Source organism: Zalophus californianus, chromosome 9 (assembly GCF_009762305.2).
Source record: "Zalophus californianus isolate mZalCal1 chromosome 9, mZalCal1.pri.v2, whole genome shotgun sequence".
Classification (NCBI taxonomy): domain Eukaryota; kingdom Metazoa; phylum Chordata; class Mammalia; order Carnivora; family Otariidae; genus Zalophus; species Zalophus californianus.
Genome location: NC_045603.1, coordinates 62,583,996 through 62,604,341, shown reverse-complemented (window position 1 = coordinate 62,604,341; position 20,346 = coordinate 62,583,996). Strand labels below are relative to the sequence as shown.

Sequence of the window (20,346 nt, the reverse complement as noted above, 5' to 3'; positions counted from 1 at the left end):
AAGAGAAGTATAAATCAAAACCACAATGAGATTAACCACTTTACATCCATTAAGAAAACAGCACGTGTTGGCAAGGACGTAGAGTATTTAGAACCCTTGTTCACTTCTGATGCGAATGTAAAATACACAGCTGCTATGGAAACAGTATGGCGGTTCCCCCAAAAATACAAAATGGAATTACCATACGTGATCTAGCAGTCCCATTCCTGGGTATATACCCAAAAGAACTGAAAGCAGAGACTGAACTAAGTATCTGTATACCCATGTCCATAAGCTGCATTATTCACAATAACCTAAAGGTAGAATCCACCCAAGTATCTACTAAAGGATGAATGGATAAACAAAATGTGGTATATATACACATACACAATGGAATATTATATAGTCTTTAAAAGGAGGAAAATTCTTATGCATACTACTATATGGATGAACCTTGAGGATTAGGTTAAGTGAAATAAGCCAATCACAAAAAGGCAAACACTGGATGACTTCACTTATATGAGGCACCTAGAGTAGTCAAATTCATATGGACAAAAAGTAGAGTGGTGGTGGCCAGGGGCTGGGGAGAAGGGGAATAGGGAGTTATTGTTTAATGGGTACAGAGTTTCAGTTTTGCAAGATGAAAAAAGTTCTGGAGATGAATGGTAGTGATGGCTACATAATGTGAATGTATTTAATGTCACTGAATTATTTACTTTAAAATGTTTTATAATGGTAACTTTTAGGTTATATATATTTTACCACAACTAAATTAAAACAAAACCAAAAATAAAATCACCCTAAAGTAATGGATGCAATTGTTATGGAACTGAAGTGTCTACACTTCCAACTTTAATTTTGGTATTATCATCCCAGTAATTTTTTTATGCTTAGTCAATAAACACTTCGGGGTTTATGCTAATTGAGCCCCTGAGGTACTTTGAATCAATGTAAACATCAAGTAAAGAAAACCAATTCTCAGACCATACTTACAGGCGTTTCCTGGGCAAAAGATTCCCTTAACTCACCAATGTCAAGAATTCTATCTCCAGGTCGGTTCCACCTCCAGCCCTCCAGCTGCTGATGTTCAGTATACTGTAGCCGTCGGTCATGGAACACTACACGGAATATACTCTAAATGGAAGCAACAAAATCAAATGATAATAGGATCCTTTAAAAAATCAGTGCTGATAATGGAAAACTACCAGAAGTCACCTCTAGTTGTTTTCTAGACACAATCTAAAATTATTTTTCTTAAGATTTGTTTCAGGGCGCCTGGGTGGCTCAGTCGTTAAGCGTCTGCCTTCGGCTCAGGTCACGATCCCAGGGTCCTGGGATCGGCCCTGCATTGGGCTCCGTGCTCAGCGGGAAGCCTGCTTCTCCCTCTCCCACTCCCCCTGCTTGTGTTCCCTCTCTCGCTGTGTCTCTCTGTGTCAAATCAATAAATAAAATCTTAAAAAAAAAAAAAAAAGATTTGTTTCACTCTAAAACCCATACCATACCAAACTCTATTTGCAGGTAAATTTTATAATTGCTCAGATATAATCTTTTTTTTTTAAGATTTTATTTATTTATTTGACAAAGATATAATCTTTTTTTTTTTTTAAGATTTTATTTATTTATTTGACAGAGACAGCAAGAGAGGGAACACAAGCAGGGGGAGTGGGAGAGGGAGAAGCAGGTTTCCCGCTGAGCGGGTAGCCCAATGCGGGGCTCGATCCCAGGACCCTGGGATCATGACCTGAGCCGAAGGCAGATGCTTAACAACTGAGCCACCCAGGCGCCCATCAGATATAATCTTTATAGTTAACTGGTACCATATTTAAAATGCGGCTTAAACATCAGTCCTCATAGACCGGGCATAAAGGACTCTTACTGGAAGCATTTCTACCTGTCTCTACTGTTACCATGTAATAATCAGCTCAGCTCTTCAGGTGCATATGAAAAGCTCACCAAGTTCCCTGCTTCCTAACCCACCATACAACACTGAGGGTAAGCAGGGGTTGTATCTATCAACTTTCCTTTTGTTATTCTTACTTTGAGGAGGTGTTTATTAACAACCCTCCCACCAACTTTTACAGCTGCTGACCAAATTCCTCTGTCCCAATTGTGCTGTGAATTCATTGCTACAAGTCTAGACTAAGAAAACTGCTATTCATCAACAGAAGTTTGTTCTTCTTGCTACTAGACCACGTATCCAAAGAGACACGAGTTTCTCTAAAAATCTCAAGGGGGTCACTCTATTCCACCCCAAACAACTTCACTGAACCAGGAGACTCCTTTGACATGAAGTAGTAAGCCTTCTGTTTTTGCAGCTCTGAAAAATCCATGTGAATGGGGGGGCTCACTCTCACTCCAAAGAAATAACAGTTTACCACTCTCCACTCTGCCAGCAAATTGTAGTAGCTAAGAGATAGCACCAAGCCCTTTATGGAAGCAAAAGAACATTACCCAAAAAGGGTCAGTAAAAGGATATTGTGTAGAGGAATAATTTACTCATTTTCTTTTACCTTCACCAACTTGCCATTAATTTCTGGAAGTTCTCCAAGTTTCCTATTGTCTAGCATACGAATTTCATAAGACTGTCCTGGAAGAAAAAGTTACTATATATTATATTCATCATAAATTAAGTTTGTTAAGATTCAGAAAGAATAAAATTCAGCTGGCTGAATATACAAGAGTATAATATTATTAGTAACAACTATAATCCTTTACTATATGCCAGGCACAGTGCTAAGTGTTTTCATATATTATATCATTAGTTGATACAATTCTCAAAAGTATTATCAATCCCATTTTTACAGATAAAGGAATTGAAATGTAAAGAGTTTAAGTAACGTATCCAAGGTCACACAACTGGTAAATAGAGCTGGGTAAGGATTAGAAAGAGGGAGATAGGAACTAAAATCGGTAAACAAAAGAAGCCACTGATATACATCAAATATGACATAAAAGTGAAGATCTCTTACATAAGGCTTCAACTCTGACAGGTCACACTAGAAAGACGTACTTTTTACATAAAAGTACACCTAATGAAATGTTAGCAATCCACCAGATCTTCAATAATACTAACAAATAAGGAAGCATCTAACCTTGATTGAGATACGTCAGGGTTTCATCATGGAGTTTCACTGCTGGAGAGGTGGCGGCACAGAGCACATATTGAAAAGGCAGGATTTTATTCTCATTATCAGGGGGCAAACTTGACTCTTCTTGCTTAAAAATAGGCAATGCAAGGACATCACTGAAATAAAACGAACTTATGTTAACATCTGACAGAGGTGCAAAAGTGGATTTATGCTCAAACAATGTAACTGCAATTTGGTTTGGATAACTATAAACATTACTCACTTTGATGAAGTTTCTTCCCAATTCAGTTCAGATTACCTGCTGTGCTATCCCCCTCACCACAACAATGTGGGCAATGACAGATATTCACTGCTAAAACTGTTTAGATAGGGGTTCCTAAAAGGGCTCTGAGAATCGGACGCAGAGTTCCAAAATGTCAGTTTAGGACTCAGTAATGTATTTGTTCTTCGAAAGGCACCACTGCAGTTATCTCTATAACCGTATCAGCTGATCTACTCTAGGGACTAAAACAAGACTCAGAATTCCTAGAAGCCACTTGAAAAGGACAAATCAATGACCAGGATATATCTCAAGGTCAGCTTTCATTCTGTGGAATATAACTAACTAAAAGTGGTGTGTTTTAGTCCCTAAAAGCCTTAGGCAAATCTTAGACAAGCTCTCTAGTCTTCCTTCCTTCATCTATAAAATGGGAATCACATTTGCTGTCTAGAGTAAATATGTGAGAAAATATTTTGGAAACCGTAAGGGACTAAAATTGATGTATAGGATTAACAATAATTTTCCCTCATAAATTCCAGCTGTGGTTAGTAGGAAAGACTATCCTGGGCCCTATCCTGGAAACCTACTGTTGTGACCAACATTGGCCCCAGACCAAACTTTAAAAGAATCTTAAGAGATTTACCAAATTAGTGGCGCGTGGGTGGCTGTCGGTTGGGCGTCTGTCTTGGGCTCAGGTCATGATCCCGGAGTTCCAGGATCAAGCCCTGCATTGGGCAACCTGCTTGGCGGGCTCCCTCTCCCTCTGCTCCTCCCCCCTCCGCTCATGCTCTGTCTCTCTCTCTCAAATAAATAAATAAAATCTTAAAAAAAAAATAGATGTACCAAATTAAGCAGTATTTCCAATTACCTCAAGACATGCCACAAAATTCTCAAAATAAAATATATTTTAATTCACTTATAGAATTTGTACCTGTATTCACTAGAACAGCTAAAGTTAAAAAGAAAGACAACCCAAATGTTGGCAAGGATGCAGAGCAACCAGAACTCCTATTCTTTTCCAGCAGTAGTGTAAAATAACACAGCCAATCTAGAAAAAGGTTTGACTGTTTCTTTTTTTTTTTTTTAAAGATTTTATTTATTTATCTGACAGAGGGAGCCACAGTGAGAGAGGGAACACAAGCAGGGGAGTGGGAGAGGGAGAAGCAGGCTTCCCACGAAGCAGAGAGCCCGACGTGGGGCTCGATCCCAGGACCCTGAGATCATGACCTGAGCCGAAGGCAGACGCTTCACGACTGAGCTACCCAGGCGCCCCCAGGTTTGACTGTTTCTTATAAAAGTATATATCTATCTGCCCTTTGGCCCAGCAATTCTACTCATAGGTATTTATCCAAGAGAAACGAAAATATAAGTCCACTCAAGGCTGTACATAAATGCTCATAGCATAAAAGCAAAAATTGGAAAGAATCCAAATGTTTGTAATTAAGAGAACTGGATGCACAAACTGTGGTATACTCATACGATCGAATACCAGTCAGCGAAACGAAGGAATGCAACAACATGGATGCATCTCACAGACATAATGAACAAAAGAAGCTAGATAAAAGGAATATATAATGTACAATTCCATTTATATGATGTTCTAAAACAGGCAAAGCTAAGGAGAACAGTGGTTTCCTGGCAGGGCAGAGATTGACTTGGAAGATACACACGGGAACTTTCTGGGGAGATAAAAATGTTCTACAGAACGCTAAGTGTGTGGGTTACATGGCAATTCTTTATATGCACCTCGGCAGTACACATTCTCCCCAAACAGTACAGAATCATTACATTCAGGCAAAAACAACCATTGATAGAAAAATGGCTGAACTCCTATAAATCTTAGAGACATTATCAATTCCTATTGGAAAACAAACAGAACAGAAAATGTTCTGATTATTGTCCTAACGATCCACATAGGAGTAATAAAAATTTAATGGCATAAATGCTTTAAAAAAAAGAGAGGGGTGTGGCGGAGGGAAGAGAAAAGAGAGAAATTTTCTGCTGTTGTCTAAATAGCAAGGCTATATGTTATTAGTTGAATCCTGGCACCCGAAATGCAAACCAGTTTTTATGAAACACAAGTTTCTTAATGCTAAAAGGTATTTCAAAGGCTAGAAAAACAAAGGGTGCTTTCTTCTCCCTGAGGCCTTGAGGTACGTGTCCTTTGCTCAAAGGGTTGGGGTTGAGTGAAGGTGAGGAATCCTTCTTTCTGTCTATATTGTCATGTGAAACATACTACTGATCCCTTGAGGCTATATAAAACTGTAGAAGCACTGGGTTTTCTAGAAAAGTACTCCAACCCAGTTCTTCCACTTCTCAAAATCAGAAAGCTACCAATGCTCCCCCAACAAATAGTACAGAAAATAAAGCAAAACACTACAAAACTTCAGAAACATGATGCTAGTCTTTGGGAGACTTTGTTGCCTTATCATTCTCAACAAGTATCTCAATACATATCATTCTCAAATATACCACATCTGATGATTCCTTGAAAGATTAGTGAAGATTATCAGGAATCAAGGCGAATCAGATTTTGAAACATAGCAACAGCTCAACCTTTTAGAATGTAGGGTGTTTTTTTTTTTTTCTTCTCAAATATTACTGGCTAGCAAGGTTAATACATAGCAATAGTCCCTAGTCTTCCAATATAACATGGCTTTACACCTAATCCCTCATGACTAAGCAATCTGATGCTGAAACTTCAAAACTAATTCTAAAAATTACCCCTAAAATTAACTAACTCAAAACAGCCAAACCAAATACACAAAACTATATTTTCTCATCAGAGATTTTAAGATCCAAAAACGTCAAATATATTTGAATTACTCATGTTCTTGCTACAGTGCATTTCTTTTACTCTGCTGTGGGAGCAAGAGTACCATTCAGTTCCACATTCCTAGAGATGGAGGCTAAAGGTCACTGGCGAGCACAGTTCCAAGACCCTGTCTATAGCAAAACAGTAACAGATTAAGTAAGCAACAATTTTGGAAATACAAAAGTCTGCTCCTTCTCAGAGGTAAACTGAGCATTGGTCAGGAAAACTGACTGAGTGGTGGAGCCTACGTAGTTGGTACCAATGTACAATTTAGCATTTTATAACATTCTCCAATTGCTTCATGTATTTTTTTTTTTAAGTAATCTCTACACCCAATGTGGGGCTTGAACTCATGACCCCAAGATCAAGAGTTGCATGCTCCACTGACTGAGCCAGCCAGGGGCCCCTACTTCATGTATTTAATTCATTCCAATGAAACATAAGCTATTTGAAGGAGTAACTTCTCTTTTATGTGCTTAGTAAATATTTGTTGATGTGATTTATATTTTTGTTTGCATTCTCCAGAATACTCAGCACTAGTACATTGTGATCATTTTGGAATGTGACATCTGATCAAATATAAGGATACGGGGGTGCCTGGGTGGCTCAGTTGGTTAAGCGACTGCCTTCGGCTCAGGCCATGATCCTGGAGTCCCGGGATCGAGTCCCACATCGGGCTCCCTGCTCAGCAGGGAGTCTGCTTCTCCCTCTGACCCTCTTCCCTCTCGTGTTCTCTATCTCTCATTCTCTCTCTCTCAAATAAATAAATAAAATCTTTAAAAAAAATGTAAGGATACAGAAATCCCACCTGATAAAAAGATAAGTTGAGTATGTGTTAAAAATGTTCATTGCTAAGTGGAAATTCACACCAAGAGTGGAAACAGCAGAAAGCATCTAAATGGAAATAACAGAGGAAGAGAAGCATGATCAAGAATGTTCTTTCTTATATCTAACTGGGATTCCATGAAGAGCTGCTTCATGGTCTCCTGAGGCATAAACTACTCTTTTGAGATAAGGCAACCTCTGAATGGTCTGTAGGAATTAATGACTATGGTTTATTTAACCCTCTCCCTCAGGCCTACCATCTGTCTAGAGAGCCTAAGAAGGGAGAGGGAAAGGTTTGATGAGCTCTACCTTGAGTAAGAGAAGCAAGTAGACAGGTTGTCCATAGCACCAAAGAAAATTAGAAACTAACTTGGTTTATATGAGGTCCTAAGCTTCTAACTTCCCTACTTATGCCCTCATTTAGACTCCATCATGATGAAAACATCTGAAACAAAACATGGCAATACCTCTATGTCAGTCCCAGTGTGAAAGAGCAAGAACTAGAGAGGCTACATTCTACTCTGAGGTCAGCTTCAAAAGAAAAAAAAAATCCAGTAAACAACTAGTCAGAACACCTTAAAGAAGAGGGGAAAGCAGACTGATTTCCCGGATTTGTGTAAAGGCTGACAGGGCAGATCAGGGAGACCTGGTAAGAAGAGATGGTGCTGCAGGTTTTAACACAAAGCTAGTGAGATTCCTTACTACTGAGTAATGGTAAAATAAGGGTACTTTCTGGTAGGCACCCTCTGTCACAGAAAGTAATAAAAGACTTCTACTGTCTGAACATCTACTGAAAAATCACATTCAACTAAAAAGCAGCATATATTTTAAAAATTGCCTTGCTGGGGGGCGCCTGGGTGGCTCAGTTGGTTAAGCGACTGCCTTCGGCTCAGGTCATGATCCTGGAGTCCCGGGATCGAATCCCGCATCGGGCTCCCTGCTCGGCGGGGAGTCTGCTTCTCCCTCTGACCCTCTTCCCTCTCATGCTCTCTATCTCTCATTCTCTCTCTCTCAAATAAATAAATAAAATCTTAAAAAAAAAAAAATTGCCTTGCTGGGGTGCCTGGGTGGCTCAGTCGGTTAAGTGTCCGACGCTTGGTTTCAGCTCTTGGTTTAGTGAGATTGAGCCCCACGATGGGCACCTGCTTGGGATTCTTTCTCTCTCTCTCCCTCTGCTGCTCCCTTCCCCCTAAAACAAAACTGCCTTGGGGTGCCTGGGTGGCTCAGTTAGTTAAGCGGCCGATTCTTAATTTTGGCTCAGGTCATGATCTCAGGGTTGTGAGATCAAGACCCTCATCAGGCTCCATGCTCAGCAGGAATCTGCTTCTCTCCCTCTGCCCCTCTCACCGCTTGCACTCTCTCTCTCTTTCTAAAAGAAATAAATCTTTTTTTAAAATTGTTTGCTAATTATTCTATCACCCAGAAGGCAGAAGAAATGAGTAGAATTTTAATTCTGAACTGAATCTGACCAAGAAGAAACTGATCAGAAAAGAGGAAGTGGTGGGAGGCTGAAAAGGAAGCAGCCAAGCCAGATAAGTAAAAAGAACAAAGCCAGATGTGGTTCCTAGTCTCTAAGAGAACAGGCTTCAAAAAACAATGACAATAGGACCCAAGCCCATGGCCTGAGATAATAAAAGGGGAGACAACAGGATTGAGGATCTCAAAAATGACATTTTGCCAATCTCACATTATCTGAGATAGAGGGGGAAAAATGAGGGGAGGTACCTAAAGAGACTAAATGGAAAGCTCACTGTCAGCTCAGAATTAGGACATGCCCAAGAAAAATACATATAAAAGGGGGGCGCCTGGGTGGCTCAGTCGTTAAGAGTGAGGGGAGGTACCTAAAGAGACTAAATGGAAAGCTCACTGTCAGCTCAGAATTAGGACATGCCCAAGAAAAATACATATAAAAGGGGGGCGCCTGGGTGGCTCAGTCGTTAAGAGTCTGCCTTCGGCTCCGGTCATGATCCCAGGGTCCTGGGATCGAGCCCCGCATCGGGCTCCCAGCTCCGCCGGAAGCCTGCTTCTCCCTCTGCCACTCCCCCTGCTTGTGTTCCCTCTCTCGCTGTCTCTCTCTCTGGCAAATAAATAAAATTTAAAAAAAAAAACTATAAAAAAAAGAAAAATACATATAAAAGGAAAGAAACTAATTTAAAAAAAAAAGTGGCACTGATATATATATAAGCAGCGTGAGGTGAAACCTAGAATGTGCTGAGACTTACAAAAAGTATAAGGAAGACACAGGTCCACTCTTTGATGTAAATAGCGTATTACTGATTAAAACACATATTAATTATGAGTATTTGGCAGGATACAGGGATCACTAGGAGCCATAACCAAACTAACCCATTTTCCTATTTGTAACATAGTATGACCAGGGAATACTGTAAAGATAAATACTTCTGGATTTTCAAGGTGAAAAATATGAATTTTGTAACAGTTAAGTGGCTTCATAGATCACTATATAAACCATACCTGAAGAGTATACAGGTAAGTCTAGAAGGTTTAGTAGTATGTCACAAGGACCCCAGAGAAACTTGTCCTCTGCAACATTTTCTAAAGTGACGTGGGGGGAGCCTGGGTGGCTCAGTTGGTTAAGCGTCTGCCTTTAGCTCAGGTCATGATCCCAGGGTCCTGGGATCAAGCCCCACATCAGGCTCCCTGCTTAGTGGGGAGCCTGCTTCTCCCTCTCCCTCTGCAGCTCCCCCTGCTTGTACTTCTCTCTCAGTCTTTCTGTCAAATAAATAAATAAAATCTTTAAAAAACATTTTTTTAAATGACCTGGATGAGAACAATGAAGAGGATGATGATCAAATATATAAATGACAGGATGAGAAAGCAAATATCCTGTATGATAGAATCAACTTTTAAAGTAATTCTAATTGGCTGGAAGAGGAGGTTAAATCTAACAAGGTAAGATTTAATAAGGATAAATATAACATCACACACTTTGCTGTTTTTAGTTCAAAGACAGCAAAATGGGCCAATACATGTGAGATAGACTAGGGCTTTTAAAAAAAAAATCTATTTCAACAAGACAAACAGTGTAACATGGATGCCAAAACTGCTGATAGCAGGTTTCATTAGAAACAAAGTCTGATAAGGGAAATGACATTCTTCTCTATGCAAATCAGACTACACTTGAGTACTGTGCTTAGTTCTGAGTGTGGAACCTTAAAAAAAAGAGGACTTTAAGGGGCACCTGGGTGGCTCAGTCAGTTAAGTGTCTGACTCTTGGTTTTGTCTCAGGTCATGATCTTAGGGTTGTGGGATCGAGCCCTGTGTTGAGCTCCACACTTAGCGCGGAACCTGCTTGTACCTCTTCCTCTGCTCTCTCTCATAAATAAAAATAAAATCTTAAAAAAGAGGGGGGGGACTTTAAAAATCTAAGAAAAGAATAAGGGAGGGGACCTAGAGTCATGCCATTTGAAGAGTAAATGAAGGAAATGAGGGTGTCTGTCTGAAGCAAAGTCTTGTTAGGTCTGCTCCATAAAGAGATTTAATCATCGGTTCAGGGTTGGACAAGCTGACCTTTAAAAAAATGTCCTCCAAATCAATTCTATTATTTTATTATTCTAAAAAGAATAAATGTTTTGAGGCTGTTTGGGTTTTAGAAGCTGCATTTGGATAAGCTTAGGGATCCTATGGATTATTAGAAATACTAATTGGTATACAGTAGCCTCTAATAGACAGGAAATCTCACTATTTCCCTGTGATTATCGTCCAATGTATATTCTACAGCATCTGCTATAGAAGGTAGCAGCCAAACGATAACTATACAAGCCTATATACTGGCTAGACCAACTGGCTTATAAATCTGTCTATACAGTTTTTGTTTTTTTTTTTTAATGTTTTTGACCCTTGTGTATTTGCCATGACAAAACAAGGACTAAACCAATCATCATAAAGGCATGGACAACATCTAGGCATGCAAACTCTTCTGTATACCAAATCCAAAAGACTCATCACTGTAGTTTTCTCTAACACAGACAATTTCTAAAAATTGTATTCTTGGGACACCTGGGTGGCTCAGTTGGTTAAGCATGTCTCTGGCTCAGGTCATGATCCCAGGGTCCTGGGATCGAGCCCCACATCAGGCTCCTTGCTCAGCGGGGAGCCTGCTTCTCCCTCTCCCTCTGCCTGCTGCTGCCCCTGCTCTTGTTCTGTCAAATAAATAAATAAAATCTTAAAAAAAAAAATCAAAATGGTATTCTCAGTTAAAGTCAAAACAAAGGTTTTGAATTCTTAGAAAAAGCCCACATCTTATTTAGCCAAAGATGATTCTAATGAACCATGCTCTCAGAATACATTCTTCTAAACTAAGTATTAACTAGCTGGTAAGTGGAATACAAGTTTCCTGAGGTACTGGTAACTACCTTTTTAAAAAGAAAACTTCAATTATTCATTCAAATATTTATTGAGTACCTACTAGTACCACACACTATTCTAAGTACTAAAAACTATGTATCAGGGGCGCCTGGGTGGCTCAGTTGGTTAAGCGACTGCCTTCAGCTCAGGTCATGATCCTGGAGTCCCGGGATCGAGTTCCACATCCGGGTCCTTGCTCAGTGGGGAGTCTGCTTCCCCCTCTGACCCTACCCCTTCTCATGCACTTTCTCTCTCTCTCATTCTCTCTCAAATAAATTATTTTTAAAAATAAATAAATAATAAAAATAAAAACTATGTATCAGTTTTTTTAAATGAAATTATTTTCCTTCTTTCTTCTTTTATTCCCCCTTCCTTTGGTCTTCCATGTTTCAGGAATAAGCAATGAATGGTACATCTTTTTAGTTCTCACAATTTTTTTTTTAATGCAAAGTTTATGACATCATCTATTCCCCATCCTGTATTCACTTCTCCCTAACCAATTTACTAAGTTCTTTTTCATTTATGCTTAACTTACACCTAAACAGTTGCTAGACAGTTCCGATCTATAGCAGAGCAAATGCTGAACACAGAGCTTCGGGGACAAATGAAAATAAATGAAATCTAGATGATCCAAATGTAGCGTTGGTGGTTTTTGTTGTTGTTGTTGGGGTTTTTTTAGCGGGGAGGGGCAGAGGGCAAGCGAGAAAGAATCTTTTTTAAGATTTTATGTATTTATTTTGAAAGAGGGAGCACACGCACACACACGTGAGCAGAAGGGAAAAGGAGAGAAAGAATCTTGAGCAGACCCCACACTGAGCATGGAGCCAGACTTAGGGCTCAATCTTACGACTGTGAGATCACGACCCAAGCAGAAATCAAGAGTCGGACGCTTAACCGACTGAGCCACCCAGGCACCCCAAGGAGTAATAGCTTTCACTTTTGTGTTTTGGGGAACCTTCCTGAACTGCCATATGATGTCACTCACATCTGGGAATCTAAAAAAACAAATGCATAAACAAACAAAAGCAGAATCAGAGCTATAGAGAACAAACTGATGGTTGCCAGAGGGAAGAGGGGGAGGGAGGGGATGGGCAAAATGGGTGAAGGCGAATGGGAGATACAGGCTTCCAGTTATGGAAAGAATAAGTCACAGGAATAAAAGGCACAGCGTAAGGAATAGTCAGTTATAAGAGCATTGCATGGTGACAGACAGCGGCTACACTTGTGGGGAGCCCAGCATAACATGTAAAGAACTTGAACCATTGTGCTGTACACCTGAAACTAAAGTAATACTGTATGTCAATTATACTCTAATTTTTAAAATTTAAATAATAAATAAATAAAACAAGTTAATGCTATAAAAACTACACTGCCAGTGAAACACACTTATTTTTGCTCTTCTGGTAAAGAAACAGTAGTAAAGAATTTGAACAATATGGTCAGATCCAAAGAATAAGCAACTGGGTAAAAAAACAAAAGAAAGTGTGAGAGACGGTAAGAGAAAAAGAGAGAAAATAAATGTGGATAATAAGCAGTCTGGCCCCATTAAGAGAATGATAGGACAACTACCTCTTTTCCTCCATCTTTTTCATATGCTCTAGCCCTACGACTTTCAATTTTTTTTCCTTTTTTCTTTAAAAAAAAATATTTTATTTATTTATTTGTCAGAGAGAGAGTGAGAGAGCACAAAGCAGGGGGAGTGGCAGGCAGAGGGAGAAGCAGGTTCCCTGCCAAGCAAGGAGCCCAACGCGGGACTCGATCCCAGGACCCTGGGATCACAACTTGAGCTGAAGCCAGATGCCCAAGTGACTGAGCGACCCAGGCATTCCTCAAATTTTTCTGAATACCATCTACATTAAGTCATTTGGGGTGGGGGACAGAGGAAGAGGGAGAGAGAGAATCTTACGCAGGCCTGACATGGAGCTTGATCTCACAACCCTGAGATCATGAATTGACCTGAAATCAACAGTCGGAAACTTAACCAACTGAGCTACCCAGGCACCCCCCAAGTAAGTCATTTTTATATTAAGACCCAGTACATGTGTCTACAGAACTGAAACAAGTTTCACAAAACAATACTTATTAATGTTGGTATTTTCCATTTGACTTCATTTTTTTTTAAATGTTGATCACAACCAGCAGTTTGAAAAACAGTGCTGCTCATCTTTCCCTTAAAACTTTGCACTTGGAGCGCCTGGGTGGCTCAGTCAGTTAAAGCGGCTGCCTCTGGCTCAGGTCATGATCTCAGGGTCCTGGGATCGAGCCCCGCATCGGGCTCTCTGCTCGGCGGGGAGTCTGCTTCTCCCTCTCCCTCTGCCTTCCACTCTCCTTGCTTGTGCTCGCTCGCTCTCTCTCTGTCGAGTGAATAAATAAAATCTTAAAAACAAAACAAAACAAAAATCCCACAACTTTGCCCTAAAGGGGCACCTGGGTGGCTCAGTCGGTTAAGTGTCTGCCTTCGACTCAGTTATGCTCCCAGGGTCCTTGGATTGAGCCCCACATCAGGCTCCCTGCTCAGCAGAGAGTCTGCTTCTCCTTCTCCCTCTGCTCCACTTCCCGGGCTTGTGCTCTCTTTCTCTGTCAAATAAGTAAATAAAATCTTTAAAAAACAAAAAACAAAAAACTTTGCACTAAATTAAATTAATTTACAGTCCCGGGCGCCTGGGTGGCTTAGTTGGTTAAGCGACTGCCTTCGGCTCAGGTCATGATCCTGGAGTCCCGGGATTGAGTCCCACATCGGGCTCCCTGCTCAGCGGGGAGTCTGCTTCTCCCTCTGACCCTCCCCCATCTCATGCTCTCTCTCTCTCTCTCTCTCTTTCTCTCTCTCAAATAAATAAATAAAATCTTTAAAAAAAATAAAAAAATAAAAAATTAATTTACAGTCCCTTTACCGGTATTCAAAAAACTAATTTGGGACACCTGGGTGGCTCAGTTGGTTAAGTGTCTGCTCGGGTCATGATCCCGGGGTCCTGGGATTGAGCCCTGAGTTGGGCTACCTGCTCAGCTGGGAGTCTGCGTCTCTCTCTCTCTCCCTCTGCCCACCCCCCCCCACTTGCGTGCTGTCTCTCAAATAAATAAAATCTTTTTTTTTTTTTTTGGTGGGCAGCAAAGCAAGGTTTATTAAGCAATAGTAAAGTGATAGTACAAAGCTCCCAAGGAGGGAGGGGACCTGAGAGGGCTGTCCTAAATTAAACAATCTTAAAAAAAAACCCAAAAACTAACACAATAAAAGACAAGTCTTCCAGATCAGACAGACTGTCATTTGGCTACTTAAGAACAGGGATGTTGGGGCGCCTGGGTGGCTCAGTCGTTAAGCGTCTGCCTTTAGCTCAGGTCATGATCCCAGGGTCCTGGGATCAAGCCCTGCATTGGGCTCCCTGCTCCGCGGGAAGCCTGTTTCTCCCTCTCCCACTCCCCCTGCTTGTATTCCCTCTCGCTGTGTCTCTGTCAAATAAATAAATAAAATCTTAAAAAAAAAAAGGAACAGGGATGTTATCTACTCTAATAGATAATTAAACAAATAGAGACTCACACGGAGAGTAAACACAGATGGTACTCAACAGAAAAGTGACTCTTCCTCAACTCATTCTTATTAGCTCCCTTTTGGCACTCTCATTTTTAATTCATAGAGCACATAACTCTCCACTGCAAAGCAACAGAAAGCACTGCGAAATCTAACGGCCAGCATGTTTGCTCTGAACACTGCAATCCCAATCCTGCTTTTTAAGTCAGGAAATATTTCGAAGTAAAATAGCTCTCAAGTCATTTTCTGCTGTAACTTGTAGACTGTATTACTAAATTAAAGGAGTCAGGTCTGCATGGAAGGTATATAAATATAAGTGGCTGTTAACCTTGGGTGCATATTAACAATCAATGGCAGGGGTGGGGGGGGTAGTTAAAACTCCTTTCCAGGCCATATCCTGCACCATTTAAATCAGAAGGGGGAGGGGAGATCGTGAGCTTAATTACTAAGGGCTATGCCTTAATAAGCCAATGTAATGGGTTTGATTTCTGTCGTCTAAGATGACCACCTCTCTATACCAAAATCTGATTTTACAGAGGTCCTCAGTGAGCCATCTTGAAACATTATCTCTAAGGGAAAGGGAGTTTGTTCAGGTCTATACATATGTATCACCAAATCCAACTACTAGGGGGAAAACACTCAGCTTGACATTCAATCACTAAATCTCTTCAATCTTTTTTTTTTCCATTTATTCAGCAAATAATCTTTGAGCACGTACTATCTTCTGGGCCTATTTTAGGTGGCAGGGATAGAACAGTAATCAAGTTACAGACGAAGTCCCCTTATAAAGTATTACATCATTGTCTAAATTTCTATCTCTGCACAGCAATAAATCATATGCATCATTCTATAAATATCTATTGTTTTCCTACATTCCGTTCATTGTCCTTACAGTATTACAAATACTCGAGTAAGCATAAACGAATTATTTTAAAATATAGAGGGGCGCCTGGGTGGCTCAGTCGTTAAGCATCTGCCTTCGGCTCAGGTCATGATCCCGGGGTCCTGGGATCGAGCCCCACATCAGGCTCCCTGCTCGGCGGGAAGCCTGTTTCTCCGTCTCCCACTCCCCCTGCTTGTGCTCCCTCTCTCGCTGTGTCTCTCTCTGTCAAATAAATAAATAAAATCTTTAAAATAAAATAAAATATAGAGCAAAAATGATGTAACTCAAAAAGGCTTAGGATATCTCTAGCAGGTGTTTTATACACTCTGCCCTGAGTAGCTTAACTCTACTACTCCCTTCCAACTTCAAACCTGGAATGCAGACTGTCCAGTGAATAGGACATTAAAATGCCAAGTGAGCAGTAGATAAAAACACCACTTCTGGATTTTATGCTGATGCTGCCCCTGATAGAGATATTGGTCATCTGACAAGTCTTTCTTTAGAAATAGTATTTGTAGACCTTTTTTCTAGATCTCAATACTGGACTTACCGTTCTTTAAGCACTTTAAGAAGTACTCCTAGATATGAACCATTCTATTTCTTCAGCACAGTTATGAGAGACCAGCAGTTTGAAAGTTGTCATTCATCGTGTATATCTCAAAGTTTACCCAAGAATGAAGCTAATTTCCCCCCACCCCAGTCTCTGAATCTTCCTCATTTCTACTCTGCTGAATTATTTGCCAATTACTACTTATTTACTTCTATAAGCAATGTGCATTTTATTTTCCTTTAGCTTAGAAAGTCACTAAAAACTTCTCACTTCAAACCTGTCTGCAAGCCTTACTTATTTTGGAAGCTGAAAAGTATCCGACCAATGTCAGATACAAATCTACTTCCAGAAAACTCGTAAGATATTACAGGTTTAATCAAAGAAATCTGAATCCAGCAAAGCCCTACCTCAGGAGATTTGCCAGATATAGGCCTGCTTTCTCAGTTTTTTTCCTACATTACAGGATTAGCTCTTACCAGCCTATAAATCTCATTAAGACACTGCTAATTGAAAACATCACCTGTGGCATCATTAGTACCAGGCTCTTTTATTAAATTTGAAATTACCGACTCTTCCCATTAGGTGATGAATGGCAACCTGCAACAGTATTCATGGTTTATATATTCCAAGAATCTGACAATTTTGATACAGAAAGTGGAACTCCCATTTCAGTATTCAAAATCTGGTATCTACCATCATAGTATGTCCTACATGGGAAAACAACAAGGGAAATCACACTTAGACCCTTATGGTACTGAGCCTCAAAGCTTCTTTTCAGGTCCAAATGTCTACCAGTTCTTCCCCCCCCCCCCCCCCCCCCCCCCGCCTTCAGTTTAGCTTCCCTCCCTCTTCATGGGCAAGCATCACTCACCACCTATCCTTTGGGGTTCTTCTGCCTTGCTCATTCCATCCCCACTACCAAGTCTAGCTTCAAAGCCCCCAAATCTCCCTGGTCTCCCATTCCTCCCAAGCACGGATTTTTTGTTTTTTAACGCTTTTAACTGCTAATGACTTTTGGGAAAATCCTAAAACTACCAGAGCATTAGTCCTATGAAATGGTAAAAAGGCTTTAGCTATCTCTCTCCCCTTATGCTCACAATGGTTAAGTTGTAGGAAAATTGCTCTTCCTCAGACCATACTTTTGATGAAAGCCCAGTCTTCTAAAATGGCCAACACACTCCCTGGAGGTATCTCAAATTAGGCCTGATGATGTAATCAAAGCAGACCTATTATTTACTCCCTTTCTTTTATGGATAGTAGATAGATGAAAGTAATTTGCATTTCTAAAGATATGCAGAGCAGAAGATACCCAGTTCACTAAGCTTTGACCCTTCTCAGGAATGATAACTAGCTTTTTATCATTTCCTCCAATGTGTGTCAGAGTAACCTTTAAAAATGTAAATTTAAAATGTCATTACCCTGTTTACAACTCTTCATCACTTCCCAGGGAAATCATGATAAAGTACTAGCTCCTCAACTGAGCTCCCAAGGTCTTTCCAAAGTGGACCCAGTTTACCTTTTCATGTCTCATCTCTCATTATACATCCCACATCTGTTTCCCTTTTAAAAGTTCCTTTCCAACAAACTGCAGTTCCTTTCCCTTGTTCTCCTTCACTCCCACTCAACTATTGCCACAGATTTTTTACACATAAATTCACATTTAACCCATATAATAATGCTGTGGGGCAGGAGGAACTGCCTCATTTGCCCTCCTCATTTGCCAGTTGAGGAAACTGAGACTCAAGTAATAGGAGATGTTAAAAATTTGCCCAAGGTTACACAGGTCGTGAAGACCATATATAAATCCAAGTTCATGCATCCATTCATTCAATACTTTTGTGAGCACTTCTGTGCCTCGTTGGCACTGTTTCAGGCAGGGGGGAAACTAAAATTTTATCCAAATTTTGTCCTTCTTTATTATTACTCAATGGCTGGCATAAAGCAACACCTGTTCAAAACATTCCTGGGGTTGGGGGTGCCTGGGTGGCTCAGTCCATTAAGCCTCTTTTTTTTTTTTTTAAAGATTTTATTTATTTATTTGACAGAGACACAAGGAGAGCAGGAACACAAGCAACGGCAGTGAGAGAGGGAGAAGCAGGCTTCCCGCTGAGCAGGGAGCCCGATGCGGGGCTTGATGCGGGGCTCGAGCCCATCGATCCCAAACCCTGGGATCATGACCTGAGCTGAAAGCAGACGCTTAATGCCTGAGCCACCCAGGCACCCCAAGCCTCTGACTCTTGATTTTGGCTCGGGTCATGATCTCAGGGTTGTGAGATTCCGCCCCACGGGGAGGATGGGGTAGGGTGTGGAGCGTGCTTAAGATTCTCTCTCAGGGTGCCCACGGTGGCTCAGTGGTTGGGAGTCAGGTCATGATCCCACAGTCCTGGGATCGAGCCCCTCATCAGGCTTCCCTGTTCAGCGGGCAGTCTGATTCTCCCTCTCCCTCTGCCTCTGCCCCTCAGCTTGTGCTCTCTCACTCACTCTCTCTCAAATTAAGTAAAAAAAAAAAAAGTCCTCGCTCTCCCTCTTCCGGGCCTCCCTCTCTCTCTGTAAAACAACAACAAAACAAAAACATTCCCGAGGAAAAAACCATAATCAAAAGCTTCCGTTCAATGTTTCAAAGATGTTTCTAAAGGTGGTGTGCTCCAACACTTCCACATGGCTATTTGTTCCATTCATACTAAGAGAATGATAGTATCAATAACTGATTTCACTAAAAGGACTCAAGCTTTTGCAATAATTGACTCCCTTGCCCAGAAGCTAAATTCCAGATTTCTGCCTGGCTGGTTCTTTTTCATCATTCAGGTCTCTGCTAAATTGTCATGTCTATAGGGCGCCAGGGTGGCTCAGTTGGTTAAGCGACTGCCTTCGGCTCAGGTCATGATCCTGGAGTCCCAGGATCAAGTCCCACATCGGGCTCCCTGCTCAGCAAGGAGTCTGCTTCTCCCTCTGACCCTCTTCCCCTCGTGCTCTCATTCTCTCTCTCAAATAAATAAAATCTTTTCAAAATAAATAAATAAATTGTCATGTCTACAAAGAGATATTCCTGGTCACTCTACCTAAAGTAGATCCTATATATTTTCATCATGGCACTTTCTGAAATTTCCTTGTCTATCTACTCCCCGTCTCATAAAAATCCAAGCTCTAAGAATGCCAGGACCTCATTTGTCTTGTCACCCTAGTATCAACAAGACCTGGCTATAGTAGATACTCAATAAATACTATTTAAATAAATGATTAAAATAATAATATGCCCATTAGAAAATCTGGGTCTTTATAATTAGGCTACCCAGCAAACATGGCTGGGTTATACTTGTGGACAAATAGTCCAGGAAATGCTGCTATCATTTATTATCAAAACTGCAGAGGATTTGGCTATCTACAACCCCTGTGAGGAACTCCTAAGTCTTTGGAAGTTACCTGCAGTTGCCTCTCCACATACAATTTAACTAATTAAATCTGTCATACAACATTTTTTTTTTTAAGATTTTATTTATTTGACAGTGAGAGAGGCAACACAAGCAGGAAGAGTGGCAGAGGGAGAAGCAGGCTTCCTGCGGAGCCGGGAGCCTGATGCGGGGCTCGATTCCAGGACCCTGGGATTGTGACCTGAGCCAAAGGCAGATGCTTAATGACTGAGCCACCCAGGATCCCCTGTCATAAAACAGTTTTTAGGTATCTTCCACTACCAAACCTATGAACCTACCTACCTTTGAAATGGTTTGCTCCTAATTTAACGAAGGCAAAGTCTTTCCTCCTAGGAAAGGTTGATCCTTACCCATGGACTTGGAATCCATCCGTTCTCAATTCCCCAGAACTTTATTCCTTTAATTGTCTCAATGTATACACCATCAGTCTCCCTCTACTAAAATATAATCAGCATAATTGCATTTGAGTATTTCCCGTCTTTAAAAAAAAGTCTTCCCACATCCCCCTTCAGCTACTGCTACGCTTCTCTGTACCTTTCATAACTGTAAGTCTCTATATACAGTCTTGACTTCCTCATCTCTGATTCATTCCTCAAACCATGACAGGCTTTCATTCCGCCTTTCCAT

General features: G+C 40.8%; 1 protein-coding gene across 10 annotated transcripts in view; it reads right to left on the bottom strand.

Annotated features, from left to right (window-relative positions):
• The window catches only part of TFCP2 (transcription factor CP2), a 58,624-nt gene that overhangs the window by 17,445 nt on the left and 20,833 nt on the right, over nucleotides 1-20,346 (bottom strand). For 9 of the 10 annotated variants that reach the window (XM_027594551.1, XM_027594543.1, XM_027594544.1 and 6 more), the window contains exons 2-4: nucleotides 3,072-3,223; nucleotides 2,490-2,566; nucleotides 1,008-1,113 (exon numbers count right to left, since the gene is read on the bottom strand). In XM_027594551.1, coding sequence (XP_027450352.1) covers nucleotides 1,008-1,113; nucleotides 2,490-2,546 — 163 coding nt within the window. In that variant the 5' untranslated portion in view covers nucleotides 2,547-2,566; nucleotides 3,072-3,223. Of the gene's footprint in view, nucleotides 1-1,007; nucleotides 1,114-2,489; nucleotides 2,567-3,071; nucleotides 3,224-3,970; nucleotides 4,093-20,346 lie in introns of those variants that run through there. The other variant, XM_027594552.1, reaches the window with a different exon arrangement.